Genomic DNA, 27,765 nt, shown 5'->3' with positions numbered 1-27,765 from the left:
CTGCAGTCCGCAAGACCCCCCCCCCCCCAATAGGTCAGGTTTTAAGGATATCCCTGCTTCAGCACAGGTAGCTCAATCAGTCCCTGCATCAGCACAGGTGGTGCAGTCTTTGACTGAGCCACTAATTGAGCCACCTGGAACTTGAAGAGGAAATGGAATATTGTTGGCCTTGCTGAAGTAAGAAGGGAAGATGAAGGCCTCATTGAGCTTAAAAGCGGACACCTATTATATTACAGAGGTCCAGAAAATGGAAGAATCACTTCAGTAGACTTCATCATTAACAACAGATGGAGAAACAACAGCACATCGGAAAGGGCAGCCAGAGATACAGGCTTCAAATAATCCAAGTGCCTGCTCCAGCATCAAGTCACACAGACAGTTAGGGGGCGGCCCCAGTCACTTCTACAGCGCACGCCTCGGCATGCGCTGTGCTATCAAGCCCCGCCCCCCCAAGTCCGGCCGGTCCCAGTCCCTACCTTGTCGCGCACCTTTCCCCAGCGGTGAGCGACAGGTTTTCAGGCAGGCAGGGGAGTTTGAAATTAACATCTGCGACGGAGGCGTGGCCACGCCCCCGCCTCAGCCAATAAGGGTGAACCAGCCGCGGGACGTCATGGCCATGCCCCCGCAAACCCACAGCCACGCCCCCGTCCGTCGCAAACCTTCCCTCTCCCCTCAGACAGCCTATCGCGGTGTAGCGCTGTGCACGCGTCGCCCCCCCCCCCCCCCCCCGCCGGGCGCGCGTGCCACAGTGAAGACTGGGGACTCAGCCTTAAGTTGCAGACTTTTTCTACCTTTAAAATGGTTATGGGAGATTTCAATACAAAGGTTGGTGCCCAGCAGGAAGACGAAGCATCAGTTGGTGAGTACGGTTATGGTAACAGGAATGAACGTGGGGACAGATTGGTAGAATTCGCCGAGTGTGAAAACTTCTACATCATGAATTCATTCTTCAAGAAGAATCCAAGTTCAAAATGGGCCAAATGGAATCAAGAATGAAACTGACCATATCCTAACTAACAAGATACACGTGATTGAAGACTGCACGGTCCTTAAGGAGCGATCTGCAAATTACATCTGAATGCAAGGATGGAAATAGGAAAACTAATTAGAAAGACAAAAACAACCAAAATCTATAACCTCAAGAAAAACAGCAGAGCATTTAGAACTCAAAAATTGCATCAGCCTGCTCAAAATGCAAGGGGACACGTTCAGAAAGAATTAGGAAGATTTTATTACGATTTTAGTTGAAAGTGCAGAAAAAACTGGAGGAATCAGTAGCAAAAAATAGGACAAGAAAACATCTGATGAGACAAAGCAGTTACTCAGGAGGCGACAAGAAATGAAGCAATTCCAGGACACAAGAATAAGAATTTAATATGCAGATCTATGGAAGACAATCTGCAGCCCTATAACTAAAGATGTAAGAAAATGCAACTGTGATGTGGCGAAGAGTATCGAAGGTAGAGAAACCGAAAGAAGACCAAGCAGTGACTTATGATTGGGAAACAAGTGCATTTATTATAACAGTTGAGGACTTGTACATAAAATTGTACGAGAACACCTATTTACACCGGGTATAATCCAGCAGAGAGAGGGCGCGAGAAGAAACCACCATGATGTACCAAAGCGTCCTTCGAGAAGTAGCAAAAGCAATCAAATGAATGAAGAATGGGAAGGCTCCCGGGGAAGATGGAGTCTTGAAAGAAGCTGGTGACGAAGTAGAGACAATCCTTACAATACTCTTTACATGCAGCTGTAAGAACAGGAAAATTCCAGAACAAAGGAGCAATGGCATTGTTATATAGTTACCATCATCCACAAGAAAGACAAAGAAGACCTCAAGAACAACAGACCAATCAGTCTACTCCCAAATACTTACAAGATTTTTAATGAAGAAATTCACTAATTGGCTGCAACAAACGCTGGAACTGAAGCGGGACTTTGCAGTGGATATAACACAATGGACCACATTCAAGTCATACAAGAAATGATTTCCCGAAGTAATGAATGCAATCTGCAATACAACAAAAAGAAAGGTGCTGGAAAAAGCGCGTACGCTTAATAATAAACAATAAAACAACACTGTGAAATGTACTCTAATATTTCAGAGTGCAAAGTAAACTCATGTAAATGAGCCAAGGCTGCCCGGAAACACTAACCGAACCAAATCAGAGAAAACAATGCAGAAAACTGATACAAACCGGTGCCTTAAAGATACAGTCCAAGCAAATGTCCAAATGCACAAGTAACTAGGTGGCATCTAGTCCTTATAGGATGATCCAATCATATGCACCTGGACTGGCTTGCAGAAACCCAGCGGTTTGTTTCAAGCATGTGAGTCCAACTGTGGAAAAACGGCTCCTTCTCTCTCCTCAGTCCTCTGGGGGGAGATGGGGGGGTGGGGTGTCTGCAGAACTTCCCAATAGCACCGGCGCACTCCGTTGTAATTCTCAAACACTTGGTGTGCTCGCCGAGGGAAAGCTGCTGTTTGCTGATTAGCTGGAAAGATGTCCACGCTCGAAACACTGCACACACTCCTCTCCAAGATCGCCTTGACCTCTGACCCTACGCATTACGTTTCGCCACTTAATCAGGGGTTTTCAACATATGAAACATTTCACAATAGAATAACAGGGCTCATTTTTGTAAAGTGCCAGTTTATTCAATGTTGCTGTCATTAAGTTATCTCCCCGTGTATCTTGTGTTGTTTCTGTTTAAAAATAATACTAAGTTAACATCACACGATTTATATGTCATGTTTGTTCGCCGGGAATGTGTGATATCAATAGACGCGATTTTCGAAGCGGGAAATCTTGTGGAATACGGTGAGATCACAATTTTCAACGGCTACTTATCGCCTTGATAATCGCGTTATTTGACACGTACAATAGCGCTGCTACTAGAATACGCCTCAGTGTCTCTCACGAGCTTTGTATTGGAGGTTTTGGAAGAAATAGAATTTTCTGACATAATTAAGTATTTTTCTTTTCAGAAAGCTAGAAAACAGCCTTTTTTATTTTAATTTTAGTGTAATCAATGTTGTTTGATTTTTATTAAACTTTGTTGCCTTTTTTTTTTGAGGGGGGCAATTTAAAAAAAAAAATCCAGGAAAAATAAAAACCTTGTAATTTATGCACAAAAGTTGTATTCTTTATCAATGTCCTGTTATCCTTTGAGAAATGTTTATTTGAAGAACTTCCCGGGGGGAAGAATGGGGAGACTTACCTTTGAATCTTGTCTGCCAGGATTGGGGCCCCAAATTAAACTTGTGCCAGGGCCAAGAAAAGACCAAAAGACGGCCCTAAATACTTCTACATACAGTAATAAAGCTCTCCTGATGCGAGGCCACTGTAAATACCATTATTTACAGGGGGTACTGAAACATACAGTACAGTACCAGGATTAGTAGTTGCATGCTTGTTTAAGGAGCTTATTGCAGTAGAATAACTGCACAGATCAAAGCAACTCAGTTACCGGGAGAAAGATCTCAGACTTTTTCATGGCTATTAAAGTAAATTGCTTTATGAGTACAACTCTAAACACTGCTAAGACTCAACTACAGTGTCTCCTAACTCGCCTGGACCCCTGTTGAAGTATATTGTACATTCCATCAATTTACCCATAAAAAGGGCACAAATCACACAATTGCCGACCTATGGTGTTCACAGTAAAAGCCTTTTCTTTTCAGAAGACTCGCATGAATTATTTTGCAAGCGACATATTTAAATCTATTTGTGACTTCTATTCAGAATAAGCATCGTGTGCCAAAATTCTTATTTGCAGCCTACAGGTCACGTATATTTCCTCTGCTACATTTCCATCATTCTTTCCCCTCCAACAGGGACATGCTTCATACTTCAAATACTATTCCTTACAGCCTCACAAGAGGCGAAAATGGGTCTGAAACTCACCCGCGTTCCATAATCAGGTTTTATTACCTGTATGTATTAGCAAAACGAAATATTGGTATACAGACAAACTACGCAAGCTATTGAAGAATTAACGTTTGTAAAATACTGGCAAAACAAATCTATTTGTGCTGATTCTCTAACCTTTCAGGCAGTTACATTGTTTGCAAGAACACCTAAAATCTTTTCATGGGGACCCAAGAAGATCTAAGCATCTGGTCATTCAGAACCCCCCCCCCCCCCCCAAGCAATCTCTCAATGACGTGCCGGCCTCGTGTTACTTCCATTATATGAGGTTACACCCGGGTGAGGGACCTGCAGGCTGACAAAGCCCAATTCTTTTGGGGACAATGCTCTGGATATCCCCTTTTTTGGGCTATACGTTATAAGAAGAAAAAGCAGCGAACCCTTCCAAACGTGATCTGGTTTTCTAACAAATAAAGTGTAAAACTCTGGGTGTAAAACGAGACAGGCACGAGCGAAAAAAACAGCACCAGAATAATCAATGATCAATATTCAACCGGTGCATTTCTTTGATAAATATAAAGCTGTTTTGCTCCAGTTTTGCAGCCAGACATCTTTATAAGTAATAAGTACATATATTTAAGCTACAAACGTCCCTTTTCCCGTCACCCTCGTTCTGCCTGTAATTGTGGGGGGCATTCTTACCCTCGCACGGCATGGAGAAGGCGTAGGGACGGGTAAGCGGTGTGTACGTTGATGTGATGCTTGATGATGAGGTCATTGACCCACTCCACTCGCTCCTCTCCCCCCTTGGCCATAAACGCCGGGATCCACAGAATGCTTTCGTTCAGGCTCTTCAGGCGCTGCAGGAATTTATCCTTCCACGTGTCATTGACCAGGTCCTCAAAGGCGCGTTGTACCACCGAAGGGTTCATAGTCACCAGGTGAGTCTTCATGCCAACGTCTCGGGCATACTCTTCAACGGGCGCCAAATTACACCTACAATAAAGCATCGGTTTGGTTGAGCATGATATATATATATATATAATAAAAACTGCAGCAAGAACTAGTGCCAATAACAGCATAAGATTTATTAATGATGTGTGATTTTCTCTGACAAATCTGGTGCTGATTATGTAGAAGTTATATGCTCTGTGTGGCTGATTAGTCTCTTTGTGGCTTGTCATGCAGTGAAAGGGTTAAGCAGGGGTTAATTATTGAGAGCAAAAGGCAATGTTGCTGATACAGGTTTAAGTTGAGAAGTATCTTCCAACCTCGGGATAACTCATTCCGCAGCATGGGAATTTTCTGCAGCAGGGCAGTGATGCGACTCCACATACCCTCTAACCTTGCACTCTGCTACCTGCACCTGGTGAACTAGGAGACACAAAGACAGCAGCGACAGGTGGTGACGGAGAACAGGTTCATTGGCCCAGCACGAGCACAGCTGGGACTATCTTTAACGAAAAGCCATTGCTTCAAGAGGTAACTAAATAAGATCTCAAACCAAGAATGTCCTTCTCTGCGTCGGCGTCTTTCGGACTGGAAGGTCTTTAGGGGGACGTGTAACGCGCGTATGACTATCAATATCTCTTTGGCACGGCTACACTTTTTATTTAATACCATTTGCCTGCAAGTTGTGAATCACAGACCGCTAGTAACAATGCCAGAAAATAGTGGAAGATTCCAATAAATAACATTCTTTACAAAAACAATTCTCTTTCCAAAATCTAGTAATAAAGGGATGTTTGTGCCAGAATGGCTTGTGCCAAAATGACTCCTTAATTAACATTTCATACTTTGATGCACAAATATTATGTGGACTTCATGATTACGGCTCCATGGTTATGGAAGTCTATATATTTGTCCCACTCTTCTGAACTGTAACTGACATTGCTAATTATTTTATAGCTTAGTGATCTCACTAAGTGATTTCTCTAAGCTCCACAGAGCTAATACAGACACAAGTGGGACTTATATAAATCATCAGTTCACTGAATAGAGCAGCTATACTATCCTGTCATAGTTAGGTGCTGGTACATAGAATATATTTATGGTAGCAAGTAGTATAGAAATAAACAACCCTACCTCTGGCACAAACCAGCTGACCAATAAACAGCTGAAACCCCATGAAATCCTAGGATGTGTGACCCTACTATTTATAGTAGAACAGTATTTGAGGAGCATCAGCAAGCCCCATCAGCATGCCATGCATTAGGGGATCACACGCGATTCCAGGGATATGGGCAGGACCATGCAAGAATAGGAGCTAATCGGGACCACACATGGCTGACATTTCTCTAGCAAACACAACATCACCATTTCTTTCTTGGTCTCTCTTTGGAGTGATAGACCCCACTTAGAATATAACGCCAGCTCCGGATGACCGTGAGTGAGTCACTTTATTACACTCCGATGTACGGTTCTGTATAATGGATTGATATTTTAAATGTATTATACAAAGTGGATTATTGACAAAAGTGTGGTAACTCTTACTTATTGCTTCGGTATTGGCACCTTGACCACCGATTTACTGTTATTATTTGCACGTAATTGTCTTTGCTTGTTTTAGGTCCTTCTACCGTGATCCACATTCCATGCATGTGACAGATTGTAGCGTTACCTGATAACAAAGTCATGCTCGTCGATCTCTTTCCCACAGCCGCTGTTGAGTAAGATTCCCGAGTTACCCACGATGGCGCACGTCTTAAAGTGTTTGTTTTTCAGAGGGGACGCCCTCGGCAAGAGTTCATAGAGGTTCTTGGATATGTTCATGGTGCTGTCTCGGTCAAACACGTAATGGATGATGTCCCCCGGCTTCAGATTCCCCTTCAGAACTGAAATGTCCCTTTCCGCATCCAGGAAATGCAATATTTGTTTTCTGGAAAGGTACAAACGAAGTGATTATCTCCTGATCCGAGAGAAACGTTCAGCGGAAAGATAAAGCATACTCGCATACTCGCATACTCGCGGATGGCCTAGTATTCCTAGCTCCTTTGATCTCATCTACCCATCTTCCTGCAGCTTGTGATAGAAGCGTGCTGCTTCCCTTGATGAAGTGCAGAATTGTACCACTACAAGCAGAAAGCTTCGCCTAGACACTGTCACAACAGGTGCCTCTCTTGGCTAACTGATGTGTTTTAAATTGCAAGCCCTGGGGACCACTTAAGTCCATTATTCAGGAATATGTCTAGATGGGTGATAACATTTGGATTTAACCACTTCAATGCCAGGTGGCCCTGTAACGCACGGCAGTTAATGAATTCGTTGACCCTATAATTACTAAGAAACATTTTTTTTTTTAGATGACTGTTTTGTTTCTGCTTTCATTCTGATTTCCACCAAATTATTAATGATATAAAATGTTCTTGTTTCCTGAACGGACGTTACTTCTCAGTGGAGCAATCAAAAAACGTCAACAGCCACCTGATTGCAATTAGAAATATTCAGTTTTTCTTGAGGAAAAACACGTGGCGGCTGAAGGATAAACCCAGAGATAATAATAATAATATGCAGGTATGTAGTGCCAAGTGGATACTAGTGTGTTTAATGTTTATAGGGAGATTACTCTGATTGCAGCGGCACAGTCCAGCGCCACGTCAATATTGTAGGAGAAAAGAAGAAAGGTGGCTGTAAAAGTGGCATCTGATTTTAAGTCAGGCAGAAATGCTACATGCTACGTGCTACGTGGTACGTGCTACGTGCTACGTGCTACATGCTACATTTCTAGGCTCCCTACTGGACACAGTTCTAGAAATGTGCACCTTGTTTACAAGATTTTGTGAATTAGGCGAAATTTGCTAAGTATTTGCCACGCAATAAAAGCTCCACGTGCCTTGCAACTGAAAATACAGACGCGGGTGGCATTGGGTCACATGCCCTCAATGTGCCGCCATTTTTGCCAAATGATGGCAAAAGTCATCTGACGAAAATGTTGCACATAAATCTATTTTCACGCATTCCTGAGTAATGTGAGTAATGTGAGTAATGTGAGTAATGTGAGTAATGTGAGAAATATTAGAAATAATAACTCAACATTTTAGAGAAAACCGTGAAAAAAGTGCAGGACTTTACAGAGCTCCAGATAACGACACGCCTGCTGTATATCCTCTTTGCCTATGACTTTATGGCGACTTTTTACATCTACAATACATGTGCGGTTTATTACGGTTACCGTACGCCCATATTTTCCCCGACATGTCCGGCTGTTTAATATAAAGTCGCCGTCCTGGAGGAATTTTTAAATAACTAAAAACGTCCCGGATTTCTAGCCGCGCATGCGCAGTCAGTGTTCTTCGCTCGCGCACGTGCGATCGGCTTTTGTTCGTGCATGCACCATTGGCATTCGCCACGCGTGCATGCGCGAACAAAAGCTGACCGTATGCGCGATGGGCAATGGGTGCGCAATGGCTTTTCCGACTTGCTGTCCTCTTTTTGGAGTGGTGAATTATGGTAACCCTAGTTTTACCCAAAAAGGAAATGTTTTATATCCTTTTATAGCGTGGCCGTACTGCACAGTGAGCCTCTACAGAAAACATAACCAGCTCTCTTCTGGGGAGCGCTTGGAAATATAGACACAATCTACTTAAATCCCACGTAATGCAAATTACCTGATCTTCAGGGAGAGTGTCTGATTGTGTCTCCATTTGGGCGGGGCTGGTTTGATGTTGTACTTAATACTTTCATTACTTCTGTCAACCGCCGCGGGAGCAGATGAGTCATTTATTAATACTTCAGCTCTAAAAAAATATATAAAAGATACGATCAGTCTGGGACAGGGCGCAGTTTGATGAGATCGGTGTCAAAATCCGAAAACTAGGAACGCAGTGAGAAAAATCAGAATGAAAGATTAAAACGATACGTGAGGATTAGTTGTGGGTTCTGTTATATTTTAGCAGAATTGTTCAGTCTGTGAAGAACTCTAATGTGGCTTCTATATAAAGTATCGTAACTACAACAGCGAAACAGAAATCACTGGGACCAGTGAGACTCTCTCCAGGCGCAGCATCTAGAATTCATGCGGACATCACAGGTGATATTTTTATTTGCTAAATACATTCCCATATTCCCAGTAGCCTAAACCAAACTGCACATGTAGGGGCCAACGTGATAACGAAATGGGTCGCACCAATTCTATATGTTTAGGTCAAGGGTGCTCAACTCCAGTCCTTAAGCACCCCCAACAGGTCAGGTTTTCAGGATATCCCAGCTTCAGCACAGGAGGCTCAATCAAAGACTGAGCCTTTGATTGAGCCACCTGTGCTGAAGCAGGGATATTCTGAAAACCTGACCTGTTGGGGCTGCTTAAGGCCTGGAGTTGAGCGCCCCTGGTTTAGGTTATTTAAAAACATAGTACTTTATCCAATGCGCCGAGCAGCGCTGCTACCTTCAGAACCCGTCTTCTACTGAGATGCAAAACGTGAACATGCAAATCAGCAGCAAGACAGAAAGAATGGGATGAAAGTCGCAGCAGAAAGCCCCCCGGGCTGCGGGCTGCGGGCTGCGGGCCGCCAGCTACGCGCGTGGGAGCAATGACAAAGCAAGCTGAGGTTCACCTGACATCCAGCAAGAAGCAATGCGTAAATACAGCTTACGGAAATAATACCGGCCCCGTTTTGGCCTCACCTGGAAAGGATGCCCGAGTATCTATGCTGAGTAGAGTGGTGTCCCCTCCCCCCAAAGTGTTGACAGCACGTACAGTACTATAAGCGAATAGCGCAGTCTGTGCGTTACTTGGGGAACTGATATCACATTATTGCCGCTCCAAATAACCTGCCCAATACCTGACACGTACTTTACCCCGTTCCCCGGGACAGCAGTGTGTTACTCTGCGATGCTCCGCAGTGTGTTACTCTGCGATGCGCTGCAGTGTGTTACTCTGCGATGCTCCGCAGTGTGTTACTCTGCGATGCTCCGCAGTGTGTTACTCTGCGATGCGCTGCAGTGTTACTCTGCGATGCTCCGCAGTGTGTTACTCTGCGATGCGCTGCAGTGTTACTCTGCGATGCTCCGCAGTGTGTTACTCTGCGATGCTCCGCAGTGTGTTACTCTGCGATGCTCCGCAGTGTGTTACTCTGCAATGCTCCGCAGTGTGTTACTCTGCGATGCTCCGCAGTGTGTTACGCTGCGATGCCCGCAGTGTGTTACTCTGCGATGCGCTGCAGTGTGTTACTCTGCGATGCGCTGCAGTGTGTTACTCTGCGATGCTCCGCAGTGTGTTACTCTGCGATGCTCCGCAGTGTGTTACTCTGCGATGCTCCGCAGTGTGTTACTCTGCGATGCTCCGCAGTGTGTTACTCTGCGATGCGCTGCAGTGTGTTACGCTGCGATGCGCTGCAGTGTGTTACTCTGCGATGCGCCGCAGTGTGTTACTCTGCGATGCTCCGCAGTGTTACTCTGCGATGCTCCGCAGTGTGTTACTCTGCGATGCTCCGCAGTGTGTTACTCTGCGATGCTCCGCAGTGTGTTACTCTGCGATGCTCCGCAGTGTGTTACTCTGCGATGCTCCGCAGTGTGTTACTCTGCGATGCTCCGCAGTGTGTTACTCTGCGATGCGCTGCAGTGTTACTCTGCGATGCTCCGCAGTGTGTTACTCTGCGATGCGCTGCAGTGTTACTCTGCGATGCTCCGCAGTGTGTTACTCTGCGATGCTCCGCAGTGTGTTACTCTGCGATGCTCCGCAGTGTGTTACTCTGCAATGCTCCGCAGTGTGTTACTCTGCGATGCTCCGCAGTGTGTTACGCTGCGATGCCCGCAGTGTGTTACTCTGCGATGCTCCGCAGTGTGTTACTCTGCGATGCTCCGCAGTGTGTTACTCTGCGATGCGCTGCAGTGTGTTACGCTGCGATGCGCTGCAGTGTGTTACTCTGCGATGCGCCGCAGTGTGTTACTCTGCGATGCTCCGCAGTGTTACTCTGCGATGCTCCGCAGTGTGTTACTCTGCGATGCTCCGCAGTGTGTTACTCTGCGATGCTCCGCAGTGTGTTACTCTGCGATGCTCCGCAGTGTGTTACTCTGCGATGCTCCGCAGTGTGTTACTCTGCGATGCTCCGCAGTGTGTTACTCTGCGATGCGCTGCAGTGTTACTCTGCGATGCTCCGCAGTGTGTTACTCTGCGATGCGCTGCAGTGTTACTCTGCGATGCTCCGCAGTGTGTTACTCTGCGATGCTCCGCAGTGTGTTACTCTGCGATGCTCCGCAGTGTGTTACTCTGCAATGCTCCGCAGTGTGTTACTCTGCGATGCTCCGCAGTGTGTTACGCTGCGATGCCCGCAGTGTGTTACTCTGCGATGCGCTGCAGTGTGTTACTCTGCGATGCGCTGCAGTGTGTTACTCTGCGATGCTCCGCAGTGTGTTACTCTGCGATGCTCCGCAGTGTGTTACTCTGCGATGCTCCGCAGTGTGTTACTCTGCGATGCTCCGCAGTGTGTTACTCTGCGATGCGCTGCAGTGTGTTACGCTGCGATGCGCTGCAGTGTGTTACTCTGCGATGCGCCGCAGTGTGTTACTCTGCGATGCTCCGCAGTGTTACTCTGCGATGCTCCGCAGTGTGTTACTCTGCGATGCTCCGCAGTGTGTTACTCTGCGATGCTCCGCAGTGTGTTACTCTGCGATGCTCCGCAGTGTGTTACTCTGCGATGCTCCGCAGTGTGTTACTCTGCGATGCTCCGCAGTGTGTTACTCTGCGATGCGCTGCAGTGTGTTACTCTGCGATGCGCTGCAGTGTGTTACTCTGCGATGCGCTGCAGTGTGTTACTCTGCAATGCTCCGCAGTGTGTTACTCTGCGATGCTCCGCAGTGTGTTACTCTGCGATGCTCCGCAGTGTGTTACTCTGCGATGCTCCGCAGTGTGTTACTCTGCGATGCGCTGCAGTGTGTTACTCTGCGATGCGCTGCAGTGTGTTACGCTGCGATGCGCTGCAGTGTGTTACTCTGCGATGCGCCGCAGTGTGTTACTCTGCGATGCTCCGCAGTGTTACTCTGCGATGCTCCGCAGTGTGTTACTCTGCGATGCTCCGCAGTGTGTTACTCTGCGATGCTCCGCAGTGTGTTACTCTGCGATGCTCCGCAGTGTGTTACTCTGCAATGCTCCGCAGTGTGTTACTCTGCGATGCGCTGCAGTGTGTTACTCTGTGATGCGCTGCAGTGTGTTACTCTGCGATGCTCCGCAGTGTGTTACTCTGCGATGCGCTGCAGTGTGTTACTCTGCGATGCGCTGCAGTGTGTTACGCTGCGATGCGCCGCAGTGTGTTACGCTGCGATGCGCCGCAGTGTGTTACTCTGCGATGCTCCGCAGTGTTACTCTGCGATGCTCCGCAGTGTGTTACTCTGCGATGCTCCGCAGTGTGTTACTCTGCGATGCTCCGCAGTGTGTTACTCTGCGATGCTCCGCAGTGTGTTACTCTGCGATGCGCTGCAGTGTGTTACTCTGCGATGCTCCGCAGTGTGTTACTCTGCGATGCTCCGCAGTGTGTTACTCTGCGATGCGCCGCAGTGTGTTACTCTGCGATGCTCCGCAGTGTGTTACTCTGCGATGCTCCGCAGTGTGTTACTCTGCGATGCTCCGCAGTGTGTTACTCTGCGATGCGCTGCAGTGTGTTACTCTGCGATGCGCTGCAGTGTGTTACTCTGCGATGCTCCGCAGTGTGTTACTCTGCGATGCTCTGCAGTGTGGGAAACGCTCTCCCTATTCACACTCTTTTTACCTTCGCTCGATACGTGGAGTTCTTTGACCGAAAACAACACTGTAATTAGTTTGCCCGGCGTGACCATTCTGTGCTAGACGTTAAGTAAACATGTCAGGCAGTGAAGGATCATTTGCTTTACACGCCTGCTCCCCATGCTAAGTGGGCTGTCATTATACATCATACTCCATGTCCCTAACACTGAGATCCGCGGCACCCTTTGGAAGGACCCACTGATCGTACCCCTTTGGGATTTTATCTTTGGTATCTCCTGTTATTTCCTCCATGGTTAAAAACAGGAGCATTATACTGCTATAGTGCTGCACACACGCAAGCACGCGCACACACACAAACACGCACACGGGTGCATGCACGCACAAACGATACACACGTATGCATGCACACACAAACGATACACACGTATGCATGCACACACACATGGATACACACGCACGCACGCACGGATACGCACACACACACACACACGATTCCAGCTGTTTGCTTTAACAATGCATTTTTTTTATTGCAGCAGATCGGGACAAAAGCACAACTTTTGGGGGGATAGAGCCCCTTTGTGCACTGTGATTGCTCCTGAGCTCAGATCACGCGTGTGCAGCACGGTAACAGTACAGCAGGATATGATTCCTTGCTTTGTGGATATCGTCTGTGGAGGATATTTTGAAACATATCCTGTTCCAGGGTTTTGAGTGGAGGACTATGTTGGAATTTATATTTATCTGTATTTCACAGCACTTGATACTATATTTCATTTACACTAGTGAATTATCACCTATATGTTTTCACTGTTGAATACTGTATTTCACATATTCCCTTTTTTTCTTGTATTTACCTAAATCCCATTAAGGATTCTATTTATACACATTCACAATAACCAGCGGCGAGCACCACTTTGCTTTCTTCTATAGGACATTACTCCTGGCAGATGTGGGGCTGCATATTACCGGCACAAACAGTGAAAATAACAATACAATAAACTAAATAGCGTGAATGCACTTTCTCCCAACTTCAGTGTCACATCTGGAGCATATGTCTGATACATAACCTGATCTCCAGAACACGTGGCACCTCTGATATATAACCTGATCTCCAGAACACGTGGCACCTCTGATACATAACCTGATCTCCAGAACACGTGGCACCTCTGATATATAACCTGATCTCCAGAACACATGGCACCTCTGATACATAACCTGATCTCCAGAACACGTGGCACCTCTGATATATAACCTGATCTCCAGAACACGTGGCACCTCTGATACATAACCTGATCTCCAGAACACGTGGCACCTCTGATATATAACCTGATCTCCAGAACACGTGGCACCTCTGATACATAACCTGATCTCCAGAACACGTGGCACCTCTGATACATAACCTGATCTCCAGAACACGTGGCACCTCTGATATATAACCTGATCTCCAGAACACGTGGCACCTCTGATACATAACCTGATCTCCAGAACACGTGGCACCTCTGATACATAACCTGATCTCCAGAACACGGGGCACCTCTGATATATAACCTGATCTCCAGAACACGTGGCACCTCTGATACATAACCTGATCTCCAGAACACGTGGCACCTCTGATACATAACCTGATCTCTAGAACACGTTGCACCTCTGATACATAACCTGATCTCCAGAACACGTGGCACCTCTGATACATAATCTGATCTCCAGAACACGTGGCACCTCTGATACATAACCTGATCTCCAGAACACGTTGCACCTCTGATACATAACCTGATCTCCAGAACACGTGGCACCTCTGATATATAACCTGATCTCCAGAACACGTGGCACCTCTGATACATAACCTGATCTCCAGAACACGTGGCACCTCTGATATATAACCTGATCTCCAGAACACGTGGCACCTCTGATACATAACCTGATCTCCAGAACACGTGGCACCTCTGATACATAACCTGATCTCCAGAACACGTGGCACCTCTGATATATAACCTGATCTCCAGAACACGTGGCACCTCTGATACATAACCTGATCTCCAGAACACGTGGCACCTCTGATACATAACCTGATCTCCAGAACACGTGGCACCTCTGATATATAACCTGATCTCTAGAACACGTTGCACCTCTGATACATAACCTGATCTCTAGAACACGTTGCACCTCTGATACATAACCTGATCTCCAGAACACGTGGCACCTCTGATACATAATCTGATCTCCAGAACACGTGGCATCTCTGATACATAACCTGATCTCCAGAACACGTTGCACCTCTGATACATAACCTGGTCTCCACAACACGTGGCACCTCTGATACATAATCTGATCTCCAGAACACGTTGCACCTCTGATACATAAACTGATCTCCAGAACACGTGGCACATCTGATACATAATCTGATCTCCAGAACACGTGGCACCTCTGATATATAACCTGATCTCCAGAACACGTGGCACCTCTGATACATAACCTGATCTCCAGAACACTTGGCACCTCTGATACATAACCTGATCTCTAGAACACGTGGCACCTCTGATACATAACCTGATCTCCAGAACACGTGGCACCTCTGATACAGGCCCCCCTTTGTTGTTTTAGTGGCCAGCTTTAGCTGTCTATTTTTACAGCTACATAATTGTTAGCCTCAGTGACCCTGGGACTATAAAACAAAGTATTAACAATTCATTTTAGTTATCACTAATATATTACTGTCGTAAAAAGCAGTATTGAAACGTGGTATCGTTTTATAGTGATCCACTAAGGTGGAGCGATAAGGTAAATCCAGCACCAGGGAATGGTGAGCTCATCCACGTGCAGTAAAGAATGGCTCATCCTGCACAGCTTTGAGGGGCAACTCCAGATCTCAGGTGCCACCAACAGGACAGGTTATTAAGGATAACCCTGCTTCAGCACAGGTGGCTCAATCAAAGAATGAGCCACTGATTGAGCCACCTGTGCTGAAGCAGGGATATCCTGAAAACCTGGCCTGTTGGTGGCCCTTGAGGACTGGAGTTTCCCACCCATGGATCTCAGTATTGGTGCCACTATTTTCAGAACGTGTCCTTTTAACCAGGAAGGAAATGTAAGGGTGTAATTGCTGCTTGAATTCTTGTTGCTAAATTTGACTGTGTGAGCTAATCCAATAATTAGTGTGGTTCCCTATAATCTTCTTATTTGGAGTACTGCAGCCACGAAAACTCATTTTAGTCCATTAAAAGGCATAAATAAATACAGCTATTATAAATAATAAATCAACATAGTTTTCTCCACAACAAATATGGTTACTTACTTATGGTTACTTGAACGCTCCTCTATAATTATGAATCAAGAATGCGGAGTCGGCGGCGATATCATAGGGAGTTTTGCCTATAAAGAACTTTTCATGGCTCTGGCATCTGGATAACAGCTGGAGATCTCAAACAGGCACATTCAAAATCAGCTGTCTCCACCTGCAGGCACATTGAGAACAGACACTCGTTCTGTCTCTTTGCCATGTCAATGGGAACTTGGTGTGGAACCACCGTTGCCACACCCCGTGGATGCCGGCGATGCATCGGCGTTGCCAAGAAGAAGCAATCATTTTCTTTGAAGGAAGTGACAATTTATCAACTAGCTACCTTTACCCCCCAACATTTGTAACAGATTTGTAAATATAATTGGAACCAGTGGGAGAAGGGGTCGCCGGAGCTGAAAATAGAGCGGTTTGCCAAGATACTCACCGGAGAGGGTACCTTCGCTCTCTTAGGCTGAGTCCCCGCTGGTGCTGAGCGCGCTCATGCTTGGAGAGCGCTCCAAGCATGAGCGCCGGGAGTCCTGCATGTACGCGTGCGCGGCGAAGGGGGGGGGGCATTGGGGGTAGTTTAGAGCGTGGGTAAGTATAGGTTTTTTGTTTACTTGAGCGCCGAGCGCGGGTGAGCGTGTGTGCCCGCGCACGAGCGCGCGCACACAGCGTGAGCGGGGACTTACATATAGCTATATATGTAAGTAACCGCCGCCCGCTCAGCGTACTCAGCGCTAGTGGGGACGCAGCCTTATGGAGAATTCAATATTGCCACCAGTATTGTAGAATAAGAGAAGCCCCAACTGATGGCGTTGCAGCTTCCTATTGGCCTGAGGATCCCACAAGATTTGGTGCCCATTGGGGTTTACCCAGGAGGGGGCTTTAAACCCAAAACCTTCACCAGTAAATATCTCAGGAAGCAGAGAGACTCTGGAGCTGAAAATAGAGCGGCTCAATCCGGTTCCAATCCGGTTTTATTTTTTAAAGCGGACAGGCGGGATTGCCGCGTTAAAGGAGGCAGTCCCATGTTACAGGCCAAAAAAACATTTTAAGCAACCTATTATTGTAATCAGCTCCCTAAGAAAGATTCAATCAACCCTGGGGTCAAAGTTTACTATTTGCTTTCTTTTAAAATATAATATTCTCCAGGCCCGGTGAAATGAAGCAGATCAGCTCCTTATGCCACTGATTGACAATGAAACACCCCGCTATCCTTAATTAACTTCCCCCCTGAGAGTGCTGACCTGTTCTGCAGAACGGTGCTCTCCTCCTCACAGATTCCAATAGTTACCTGCACATCGATCAGTGGCCACGTGGTGTCTTTTACTTAATGAGTGGCAGACCACAGTATAAACATCTTATCCATACCTGACTTCAGGTAAATCTAAAGTGATTTACTAGGGACAGGTAGTAACACAGGAGGGAGTGGGGGGGGGGGGGTATGATACCTTTTATTGGACCAACACGTAGTTGATATGTTACAAGCTTTCCAACCTCTCAGGGACCTTCACGGTTCCCCCACATCACTACAAAAAGATTACTTTGTCCAAACTGCCATCTTTGTCTTTTCCACGCGGATCGAATGCTTCCATGTGAAATCCCCCCCTAGTTTACTGAAAGTGTGCTATTAAACACTGTTTATGGGGATGTTTGTATCGCTTTGCAGCCTTTGTTTAATCTGACAGAGAAGGGGTTAAAACGGCCTTACAAAAGCCCCCTCGGTTTCCTGAGACTGACATTTTTGCCTCATCCTTTGATCTAAAGCCCTTAGCTGCAGGTCCAGAAACGCGCTGATATTTGTTATTGGGGTGCTTCCTTTTTACAGATAGGATTTGGACCTAACTATGCAAAGCTACTGATGTTTCGGACATTACAAATGCCTGGCAAAGTGTTCTGGACATAATCCAAACTCTTTTATAGCAGTTCCAAAATATGTTTCAAAGTGGCACAGCACCTGCAAAAGGAGCAAAGGCAATTCAATATTTGTTCAGCACATGGCTGTGCCTCACAGACGGGGTCAATGGGTACGGATGCCTGAGGACATATCTGTCCCACTGGTACCTGCTGTGAATCAGTGCGATGAGCAGAATGGGAAGCACGTCCAGTTCCCACCGTCTCAGCGAGGTGATGGGGAGCAGAACTTTCAGAATGTCGGATGGTAACAACGGCTTCTAAAAATCCTGCAGCAGATGCTCGAAGCATCGCAGGTTGTAGGTTCAATTCTTCTCCATGCTATTTATACCCCATATCAAATTGGGGAGATCATTTTATTGCATCTTCTTTTGTCTTTCCACAATGTACTTGTAAATGAGATGAATATCTCAACGTATCTTTGTAATACAGTATATCCTAATAAGTGAAAAAGAGTGAATGGTATCAAATATTATCATAAAATCGCATATTTAATACCGCTATAGCAGGAGTGGCCAACGCCAGTCCCCAAGGGCCACCAACAGGTCAGGTTTTAAGCATATCCCTGCTTCAGCACAGGTGGCTCAGTCATTATGACTGTGCCACTGATTGAGCCACCTGTGCTGAAGCAGGGATATCCTGAAAATCGGACCTGTTGGTGGCCCATGGGGACTGGAGTTGGCCGGCCCTGTCCTATAGGGTTAGTGACCCTTTCCTCTGATGTGATAAGCGTGTGTATCATACAGTAATTCTGTAACAGGCAGCATTGTATCACAATGATTAGGAGGTGCGCAAACTGGGGGGCGGCAGATTTTTTTTAGGGGGGTGGCGGGGCGGCGGTTACAGAGGCCCTGTGTCCTTCCCCAAAGCATTTACATTGAATGCGGGGGGACCGCGCGAGGCCTCTGTAACTCTCTCTTACCTTGACTCAAGCGGCTTCAGCGATGCGTCACCATGGCAACAAGGTGTCAAATGACGCCACGGGGTCACGTGACATCACATAACCCCGCGGCTTCATTGATGCTCTTGAGAAGGTAAGGGGGGGGGGAGGGCGCGAGCTCTGGGGGAGGGCAGGCAGGGGGGCGCAGGGCAGAAAGTTTGCGCACCCCAGCACTACACAACTAATAAATGTGTTCCTCAAATAAACTGTTTGTCTAAAGTGAGGTTATTTATTGCCACCTTTTACACCAAGTATTTCACAATGATGTATGTGATCAGGATGAGAAGAGAAATACAATTTATACCATTTTGGCTTTGTCGAAGTGTGACTGCACCTATAAATGTTCTCTTATATTCTAAAATAAATGATTTTAACCCAAAAGAAGAGCTAATCTTGCCTGTCTAACAACCCTTTAAAGCATTATTAAGAGTTAAAAAAACATGTAGTATAAATTGCAGACGGATTCTAATTATACATAATGCACAATTTACTGCCGCGATGAGATCTTTCAGGGATATTTCTGCCAACTCAACTCATTTCCAGAGACATTTCTCGCAGTCAGTTGTGAAGAAGCCCGGAGAGCAGCAAAAGCTAAAATGTAGCAACCTGCATAACTTTGCCCACATCTTTATAATATCGTATTTATGTCAGAATGTAGCCTTATGACAAAAAATGCTGCATCACCTACTGCAAAGCAAAAATCCACTGAATTATTTAGCATCTACAGCAAAACGCTGTCATGGTGTTTTCAGCAAAAAGTAGTGGTGCTGTAACTGGTTAAAAAAAGAATATATATATATATATATATATATATAACATTGATGGCATCTTTGGAGCTTATTTTAAAAATATTTGTACAATAATTTAATGATAAAAACAGAAACGTAGTCATTGAAAAGAATTCTTTTTTTTATAAAGAACGTAGCCCTGCGTCTGGTTTCTAAATAAAAATAAAAGTTGGGGCATGACGTATACTCTTGTCTAAAGCTATCATAATGTGACCACTCCTCCTCCAGGCCAATTAATAAATCGGATTCATCATTTTCTGTTCTTACCAAAATCAGTTAATGATCCAAAAGGGAACGCCTGTGTGTTACCCCCCAGACCGTGAAATGAGGTCCCAAATCCACGTTCTCGGGTTTATAGTACAGCAAGGCATGAATCAGGAAGACATTGAGCTATAAAAGAAGCTGTGACCTTCTATTTCCACATTAGATTATCTGCCGGGGTGGTAAGTAGACAACAAGCACCCAAAAACGTTCTCTTTGACTTCCTCGTACTGTGAGAGTGCTGTTCCCATCTCTTTATTTTCTATATGAATTATTATTACCAATTTCATCAGGCACCATCATCTTTATCGGACGGTACTACAAGATATGGTCACCACAGAAACTGGTAGTGACCGTTATTCTAACTAAAGACACTCATTGTCTTTAAAGGGAATTAAGGAGACACCAATCTAGAACTCCACAGTACAACACTTGCTGAATATTTTAGTTATGATGAATTCCTAGAGGACTAAATGTTCCTCAATGCCCCAAAACTTTTTTCTGAAGATACTGAATACTGCACGATCTGGGAGAGAATATTAAATAAATGTAACTTTCATCTTATGATTCTGACAATCAAACGTATTCAAAGAGAGTTGATCTTGAACCAGTAGAAACTTAGAAGCATAGAGGATAAACTCCAGAATACCATAACATAGGAAGAGCTTTCATCTTTTAAACTGAGTCTCTCGAGATCCATTCAAAACAATTGGTCTGTCGTTGGAAACTACGGGAGACGGGTCTGAGAGATTGCAGAGATAATGAAAGACCTCCACCACCAAGCAGGACCACGAGAAACCATGATTGGGACTTCTCATCGGGAAGCAAATCATCTGGCAACGCACAATTTTTAGAGTCAAGTCTGAGACATCACCACGAACCTTCAAGGAGGAGCGTAGAGTACAGATCGAGGTTTAAGGATTACCAGGAACAGTGGACATCAGAGACGGAGAGAATAGAGACCATTGTGGTAAATATATCACAACTAACACTAACACATTTTCAGACTAATACCCTGGATAGGGGTTACATTTTGTCCCCACGCACGATCTTAATACCTTTGAACTTAACCAGATTCGCTTTTACCATAATATTAGATTGAAAGCATTTTTTTAATCCAGTATGTGTGTTTCTAATGATTTTGTACCTGTTCAGGGGGACTCTTGATATTTACCACATACTAACTCCATGACGTTAACTGATAATACTATACCGACTTCTGTTATAGACACCCAGAATAAGGACCTGAAAATGAAGAGTTCATTTATGCCTTCTCCTACTAACCACATGGGAGAAACTTGTATTAAATTAGTCAATCATCAAGATCGCTAGTCATCGTGGATAAAAGTATTATAGAAGGGAAATCTTACAACAGCTACATAATACTGACAATACAGACGAGGCTCACAAGATCCAATACTGTCCATACAGGAGAAGAAGAGATTGTGTACAACAGGCCATTGATGATGAAGTAATTACTAAAAAAGACTAGCGGATTATCTGATTAAAAAAGACCGAATTACACCAATTTTCAACTGCCTGACAAAAAATCCATAAGAATCCACCCCAACCCTCAGTTAGACCAATAGTAGCCAGAAGTGAATCAATTTTCCAAACTATAGCCATTTTTGTTGACAAATTACTAAATCCATTAGTCCCAAGAGGCAGGTCGTATGTACAGGGTACTACTGACTTTTTGCTTAAAATCGTTAACCGGTGGGCGTGTGGTAGCACGGGCACAAGGATACTAAAGATGGTCCCAGCTGGGGTATACAGGGCGAATCCTCCGGTCTCGGCGTCCTGCACCGAATCCCGGAAGTGACGTCATGCACTCTCGCGAGTTTTTGCCTCAGCTTTCTCGTCTGCTAGCAAAAGCTTCAGGCAATGAGGCTGCCGCTCTCGACCCGCTCCTCCTCTTTGGTGCTGGCGTCCGCCAACAAACAGAGACTGGCCAAACAGTGTCTGGCTCCGTGCTAACACCAGGGTGCCTATCTCATAGCCCTACGCGTTTCGCACACTCGGCTTCGTCAGGGGATGATGGCATATTGTTACACATTTGTCTGTTAGACTTGATGACATGCAACAAGGTTTTATCCAAATGGTTTACCGACTCTTCAAAGGCACAAACTCAAGCCAGTTACTACAGAGGGCCACTGCACACATGTATGTAAATCCGCCACTGCGCACATGGATGTAAATCTGCCACTGCACACGTATGTACATACGCCACAGCACACATGTATGAAATCCGCCACTGCACACATAAATGTAAATCCGCCACTGCACACATGTATGTAAATCCGCTACTGCACACATGTATGTAAATCCGCCACTGCACACATGTATGTAAATCCGCCACGGCACACATGGATGTAAATCCGCCACTGCACACATGGATGTAAACCTGCCACTGCACACATGTATGTAAATCCGCCACTGCACACATGTATGTAAATCCGCCACTGCACACATGGATGTAAATCTGCCACTGCACACATGGATGTAAATCCGCCACTGCACACATGGATGTAAATCTGCCACACACATGTATGTAAATCTGCCACTGCACACATGTATGTAAATCTGCCACTGCACACATGGATGTAAATCTGCCACTGCACACATGGATGTAAATCCGCCACGGCACACATGTATGTAAATCTGCCACTGCACACATGGATGTAAATCCGCCACGGCACACATGTATGTAAATCCGCCACTGCACACATGTATGTAAATCCGCCACGGCACACATGGATGTAAATCTGCCACTGCACACATGTATGTAAATCCGCCACTGCACACATGGATGTAAATCTGCCACACACATGTATGTAAATCTGCCACTGCACACATGTATGTAAATCTGCCACTGCACACATGGATGTAAATCTGCCACTGCACACATGGATGTAAATCCGCCACGGCACACATGTATGTAAATCTGCCACTGCACACATGGATGTAAATCCGCCACGGCACACATGTATGTAAATCCGCCACTGCACACATGTATGTAAATCCGCCACGGCACACATGGATGTAAATCTGCCACTGCACACATGTATGTAAATCCGCCACTGCACACATGTATGTAAATCCGCCACTGCACACATGGATGTAAATCAGCCACTGCACACATGGATGTAAATCCGCCACTGCACACATGTATGTAAATCTGCCACACACATGTATGTAAATCTGCCACTGCACACATGTATGTAAATCTGCCACACACATGTATGTAAATCTGCCACTGCACACATGTATGTAAATCTGCCACACACATGTATGTAAATCTGCCACGGCACACATGGATGTAAATCCGCCACTGCACACATGTATGTAAATCTGCCACACACATGGATGTAAATCTGCCACTGCACACATGGATGTAAATCTGCCACTGCACACATGTATGTAAATCTGCCACGGCACACATGGATGTAAATCTGCCACTGCACACATGTATGACCCAGCCATGATCCCTTCAGTTTAGGACCCGTTAACGCTATTTCTCCATAGCTAATCTTAGCAGTAACTGTACATGGGGTGTTGTTTAAAACTAGGCCTCAATTTGAAGTCATTTAACTCTTTTGCTGCCAGAGGGGCACTGTAAAACAAAATATTAGACATGATGCAGATAAGACGTTATGTGGCTGAGAGCTTTCTGTATATGTGGCTAGTTGAAGCTCCAGTGGTTGTTGGAAAACAAACTTTATATTGAAACAAATTAGCGATGAAGGAAAAGTCAGATATAGAGACAATTAGGCTGATAAGTATCGCAGCGAGCGGAAGCATCGCGGGTTGGGGCGGAAACAGATTAATAGCTGCCTGAAAGCCAAAACAAATGGAAATCTCATTTACAAACCTATTAGATTTGCTATGTAAGCTTTCCACGGCTGATCTGATTGTGCCTCTGCCTCCGGAACTCCTGCAAGACAAGAGACAATACATTATTTATCCCATTCCGTTACTGTCTGCAGGTTCTGCTGTAACAATCAAATGGTCCCTAACAGAGAACACGGGGGCTACCTTTGTGCACACCCCCTGCCTGTCCCAAACGTGACTTTAATACCAATCACCTGACAGACGGGCCTGTCACACACCGCATAGGCCCCTCTGGCAGCAATGGGGTTAACCTAGGGGCGGCCAACTCCAGTCCTCAAGGGCCACAAAACCCTTGAGGACTGGAGTTGCCCACCCCAAGGTTAACCCCTTAAAGATAAAAGTGGAAGTTCAGGTTTGTGGAATAAAAAAGTCGTGGTCCTCCGTGGGACCTGCCAGTAACTCCTGTAGAATATGTATATGCGCGCGCGCACACACACACACACACACACACACACACACACACACACACACACACACACACACACACACACACACACACACACACACACACACACACACACACACACACACACCACACACACACACACACACAGCGCTACCCATCACTGTGTGTATATGTTCTGCACGAACAGGCTCTTAAAAGGTCAGCGCAAGTTTCTCCAAATGATCTTTGCTCGGATGGCGGTTTCCCTCCCTGCTGTGAGCAAATCTCAGCAGCGGATGATGAGAAATGTATTGAGTATCAGATTATCTCTAGCTCTTCTAATACATGTTTTTTTTTTTGCCCAACAAAATATGTGCTCAGATGTCAGCCCCACGTTTGTGTTCCCACTGATAATACAGAAAGCTCCTCCCACTACGCCTGTGACACGTTCCTCATCCCAAGGAGGGCCGATAGGACACCCCTCAGGAAGGATGAATGATGAGTGTTATGAAAAGTTCCTTGTCTAGAGTTTTCATTGGCGCCTCCATATTGGCCAATTCCCACTATCCATCATGAAGAATCCTTCATAATTCATTGTTATGCTTTCTTCAAGAAACCCAACAACACCCCAAAAAATTATTGAGGAAAAACACAGATTTTAGGGTTGGGAGCATAGTTAATTTTGAAAAAAGGAGATAAACCTTTTCAAATACAAGTTTTGAACGGCTTTTGGTCTAGAGTTTGTACTTCATGAAGAAAAAGAAGGAATTTCTGTTGAAAAAAAAAATGTCTCTTATTTCGGGTTTGGAAATACAAAGGTGACACTAATCTGTGCCCCGGTATCGTGACATTTCAGCAACTATTTCTATTGCGCATTCTGATCCATAGCTCTCTGGTCACTATGCTACTAAAACGGTGCACACTTTACATAGAAGAAACGTTGATGACGCAGCATCCCGTGCAAAGAGGCAAATTCAGAGGGTCACAGATGTGGTCGCAGCTTTATTTGACACCCATAAAATGTAGATCCAACACACCCAAGAAGCAGCCTAACGCGTTGCCCCAGGAAGAACGCCATGAGCCGTGTGGTGGAAATTGCAAACGTAACGTGAAGTGTAGCCCAGCGAGTATCTCTGTGTGATTTATCGGTTATGGAGCGACTACATTTTTTTCTCTCTGTTGAGCATACTCTATATAGTAAAACTCATCAGGAAAGGCTAAGGCCAGATCCCCGGTGGCGGCTGCGGCGGCGCTATGACGTGCGTGCCACACGCCACAGCACATCCCTCTATGGGGCAGGCCCCAGTGGCCGTGTGTGGGTGCGCAAAGTTCTGTGGCGCGTACGCTGGCAGGGAAGACAAGAATGTTGCCCAATTGAAGGGCAGATATGCCCCGTCATGGCTGCGCCCTGTCATGCCCCCCCCCCCCCCAGCGCTCCCCTACAGACCGACGATCGTGGCTTTAAACTGTGCACGAGCCGCCAGCAGCAGTGAGGACTGGGGCCGTAGCCAAAAGGTCCTCCATGTGCTCGGCTTGGGGGAGAGAAGGAAGAGAGAGCTTGACAGAAGCTATATAACAGGTTTCCAACAAAATGCCGGAGAGGAAATGCTTTAACAAGAGGCCATGCGCTGGTGTTGGTGGGCAGGAGGCCTGAAGGTTGGTAGAGTAAGGGCACATATGAGGAAGTACATCAAGGAAAGGGTGCTGGATTTGTGGGTAGCCTCCCAACGGAGGTGCTAGAGGCTACGATAGTAAGGCAATTCAGAAATGGTTGGAATGGACAGAAGGCTCAATCCAAAATATGATAGAATGCCAAGAATCAAAGAGGGTCGGACGTTTTGCAATAGAGAGGAATACGGGCAGACTACGGGAGCCAAGAGGTTCTTACCTGCGGTGAAATCCTGTGTTTCTACGCTGTGAAGCTGTTTGCCAGAGTTAGATCAGTTCTAATAAATGTGACTAAAATGTTCTCCAGCACAGTGAGGCGGCTGGAGTGTGTCACGGCCATTGTCCAGCTGCATTGCCACTAAATGTCTTGCTGGAAGCCTCTCAGCTTGGAACAGGTTGCGGACAGTTTAATACTCACTGTTGCATTTGTAACGGCATTCTTAGTACAGTCCTCTCTTTCTCTATATAAAGTGATATCTGCTACATGGAACATATCCAGTAAAATCACTGCCACGGGAGAACAGCGCTTTTAACACCTTTATTCCTTTCCGGGATCATTCACTCGGCAAAACAAGGAAGTGACTAAAAATGAGGTTTATTCGGGTAAACCCACGTACACACAATGAATATACAAAATACAGACGAAATACACACTTACTGGGGGTGAAAACTAGACTCAAATAGGTGCCTGCTTCGGAAAGGTTACCGCAACCGGGATATCCTCCCCCGCTTCCTGGCACTCTCTCCGGGTACAATACCCAACCGCGACCGCTACGTTCGATTTTCAGAACTTGGCCGCAAAATGCAGGTCTAAGGCCGTGTCCATAGATGGACAGGCCGTGCTGAGGCGTGCGGACGCTCCGCGCTGAGCCCCTGCATCCTCAATGAGGATGCCTTGAGAGGGGGCTCACGCGAGCGTCCGCAGGCGTGCGGAGGAGTTGGAGGTTTCAGCCGAGCGCCAAGCTGTTTTTCAGCTGTCGGCTGAAACCCTCCAATGAGAGTGGGGCTGCGTCAACGTCACGGCGCCGTGACGTCGGGGCCGTGACGTCGACGTCAGTGCGTCGCGGGCGATTGGCCCAGCGACGTCACTGCCCCGCCTCCCTACAGTCTCCCCCCACCTCCGATCGCGGACGCTGGCTCGCCTGTATGGGCATGAAATCGCACAGCTTCTGCAGGCGAGCCTCAGCGTCCGCTCGCCTCAGCACGGCTCCCCCCCCTCTATGGCCCGGGCCTTAGTCTCAGCGAGGCAGCTTTCCCAGCTCCAAAAATGCAGGTCTTAGTCTCAGCGAGGCAGCTTTCCCAGCCCCAAAAATGCAGGACTTAGTCTCAGCGAGGCAGCTTTCCTAGCTCCGAAAATGCAGGACTTAGTCTCAGCGAGGCGGCTTTCCCAGCCCCAAAAATGCAGGACTTAGTCTCAGCGAGGCAGCTTTCCCAGCTCCAAAAATGCAGGACTTAGTCTCAGCGAGGCGGCTTTCCCAGCTCCAAAAATGCAGGACTTAGTCTCAGCGAGGCAGCTTTCCCAGCCCCAAAAATGCAGGACTTAGTCTCAGCGAGGCAGCTTTCCCAGCTCCAAAAATGCAGGACTTAGTCTCAGCGAGGCGGCTTTCCCAGCCCCAAAAATGCAGGACTTAGTCTCAGCGAGGCAGCTTTCCCAGCTCCAAAAATGCAGGACTTAGACTCAGCGAGGCGGCTTTCCCAGCCCCAAAAATGCAGGACTTAGTCTCAGCGAGGCAGCTTTCCCAGCTCCAAAAATGCAGGACTTAGTCTCAGCGAGGCAGGCTTTCCCAGCCCCAAAAATGCAGGACTTAGTCTCAGCGAGGCAGCTTTCCCAGCTCCAAAAATGCAGGACTTAGTCTCAGCGAGGCAGCTTTCCCAGCTCCAAAAATGCAGGACTTAGTCTCAGCGAGGCAGCTTTCCCAGCTCCAAAAATGCAGGACTTAGTCTCAGCGAGGCAGCTTTCCCAGCCCCAAAAATGCAGGACTTAGTCTCAGCGAGGCAGCTTTCCCAGCTCCAAAAATGCAGGACTTAGTCTCAGCGAGGCGGCTTTCCCAGCCCCAAAAATGCAGGACTTAGTCTCAGCGAGGCA

At 46.3% G+C, this 27,765-nt stretch overlaps 1 protein-coding gene across 1 annotated transcript in view; it reads right to left on the bottom strand.

The window, feature by feature from the left end:
• Positions 1–27,765, bottom strand: part of ST8SIA2 (ST8 alpha-N-acetyl-neuraminide alpha-2,8-sialyltransferase 2) — a 91,266-nt gene that overhangs the window by 11,662 nt on the left and 51,839 nt on the right. The window contains exons 4-7 of the mRNA XM_075576255.1: positions 23,607–23,669; positions 8,483–8,611; positions 6,496–6,753; positions 4,578–4,871 (exon numbers count right to left, since the gene is read on the bottom strand). Coding sequence (XP_075432370.1) covers positions 4,578–4,871; positions 6,496–6,753; positions 8,483–8,611; positions 23,607–23,669 — 744 coding nt within the window. The remainder of the gene's footprint in view (positions 1–4,577; positions 4,872–6,495; positions 6,754–8,482; positions 8,612–23,606; positions 23,670–27,765) is intronic.

Source organism: Ascaphus truei, chromosome 18 (assembly GCF_040206685.1).
Source record: "Ascaphus truei isolate aAscTru1 chromosome 18, aAscTru1.hap1, whole genome shotgun sequence".
Taxonomy (NCBI): domain Eukaryota; kingdom Metazoa; phylum Chordata; class Amphibia; order Anura; family Ascaphidae; genus Ascaphus; species Ascaphus truei.
The sequence above is the reverse complement of the archived record's forward strand: the minus strand, read 5'-3'. Positions and strand labels throughout refer to the sequence as shown.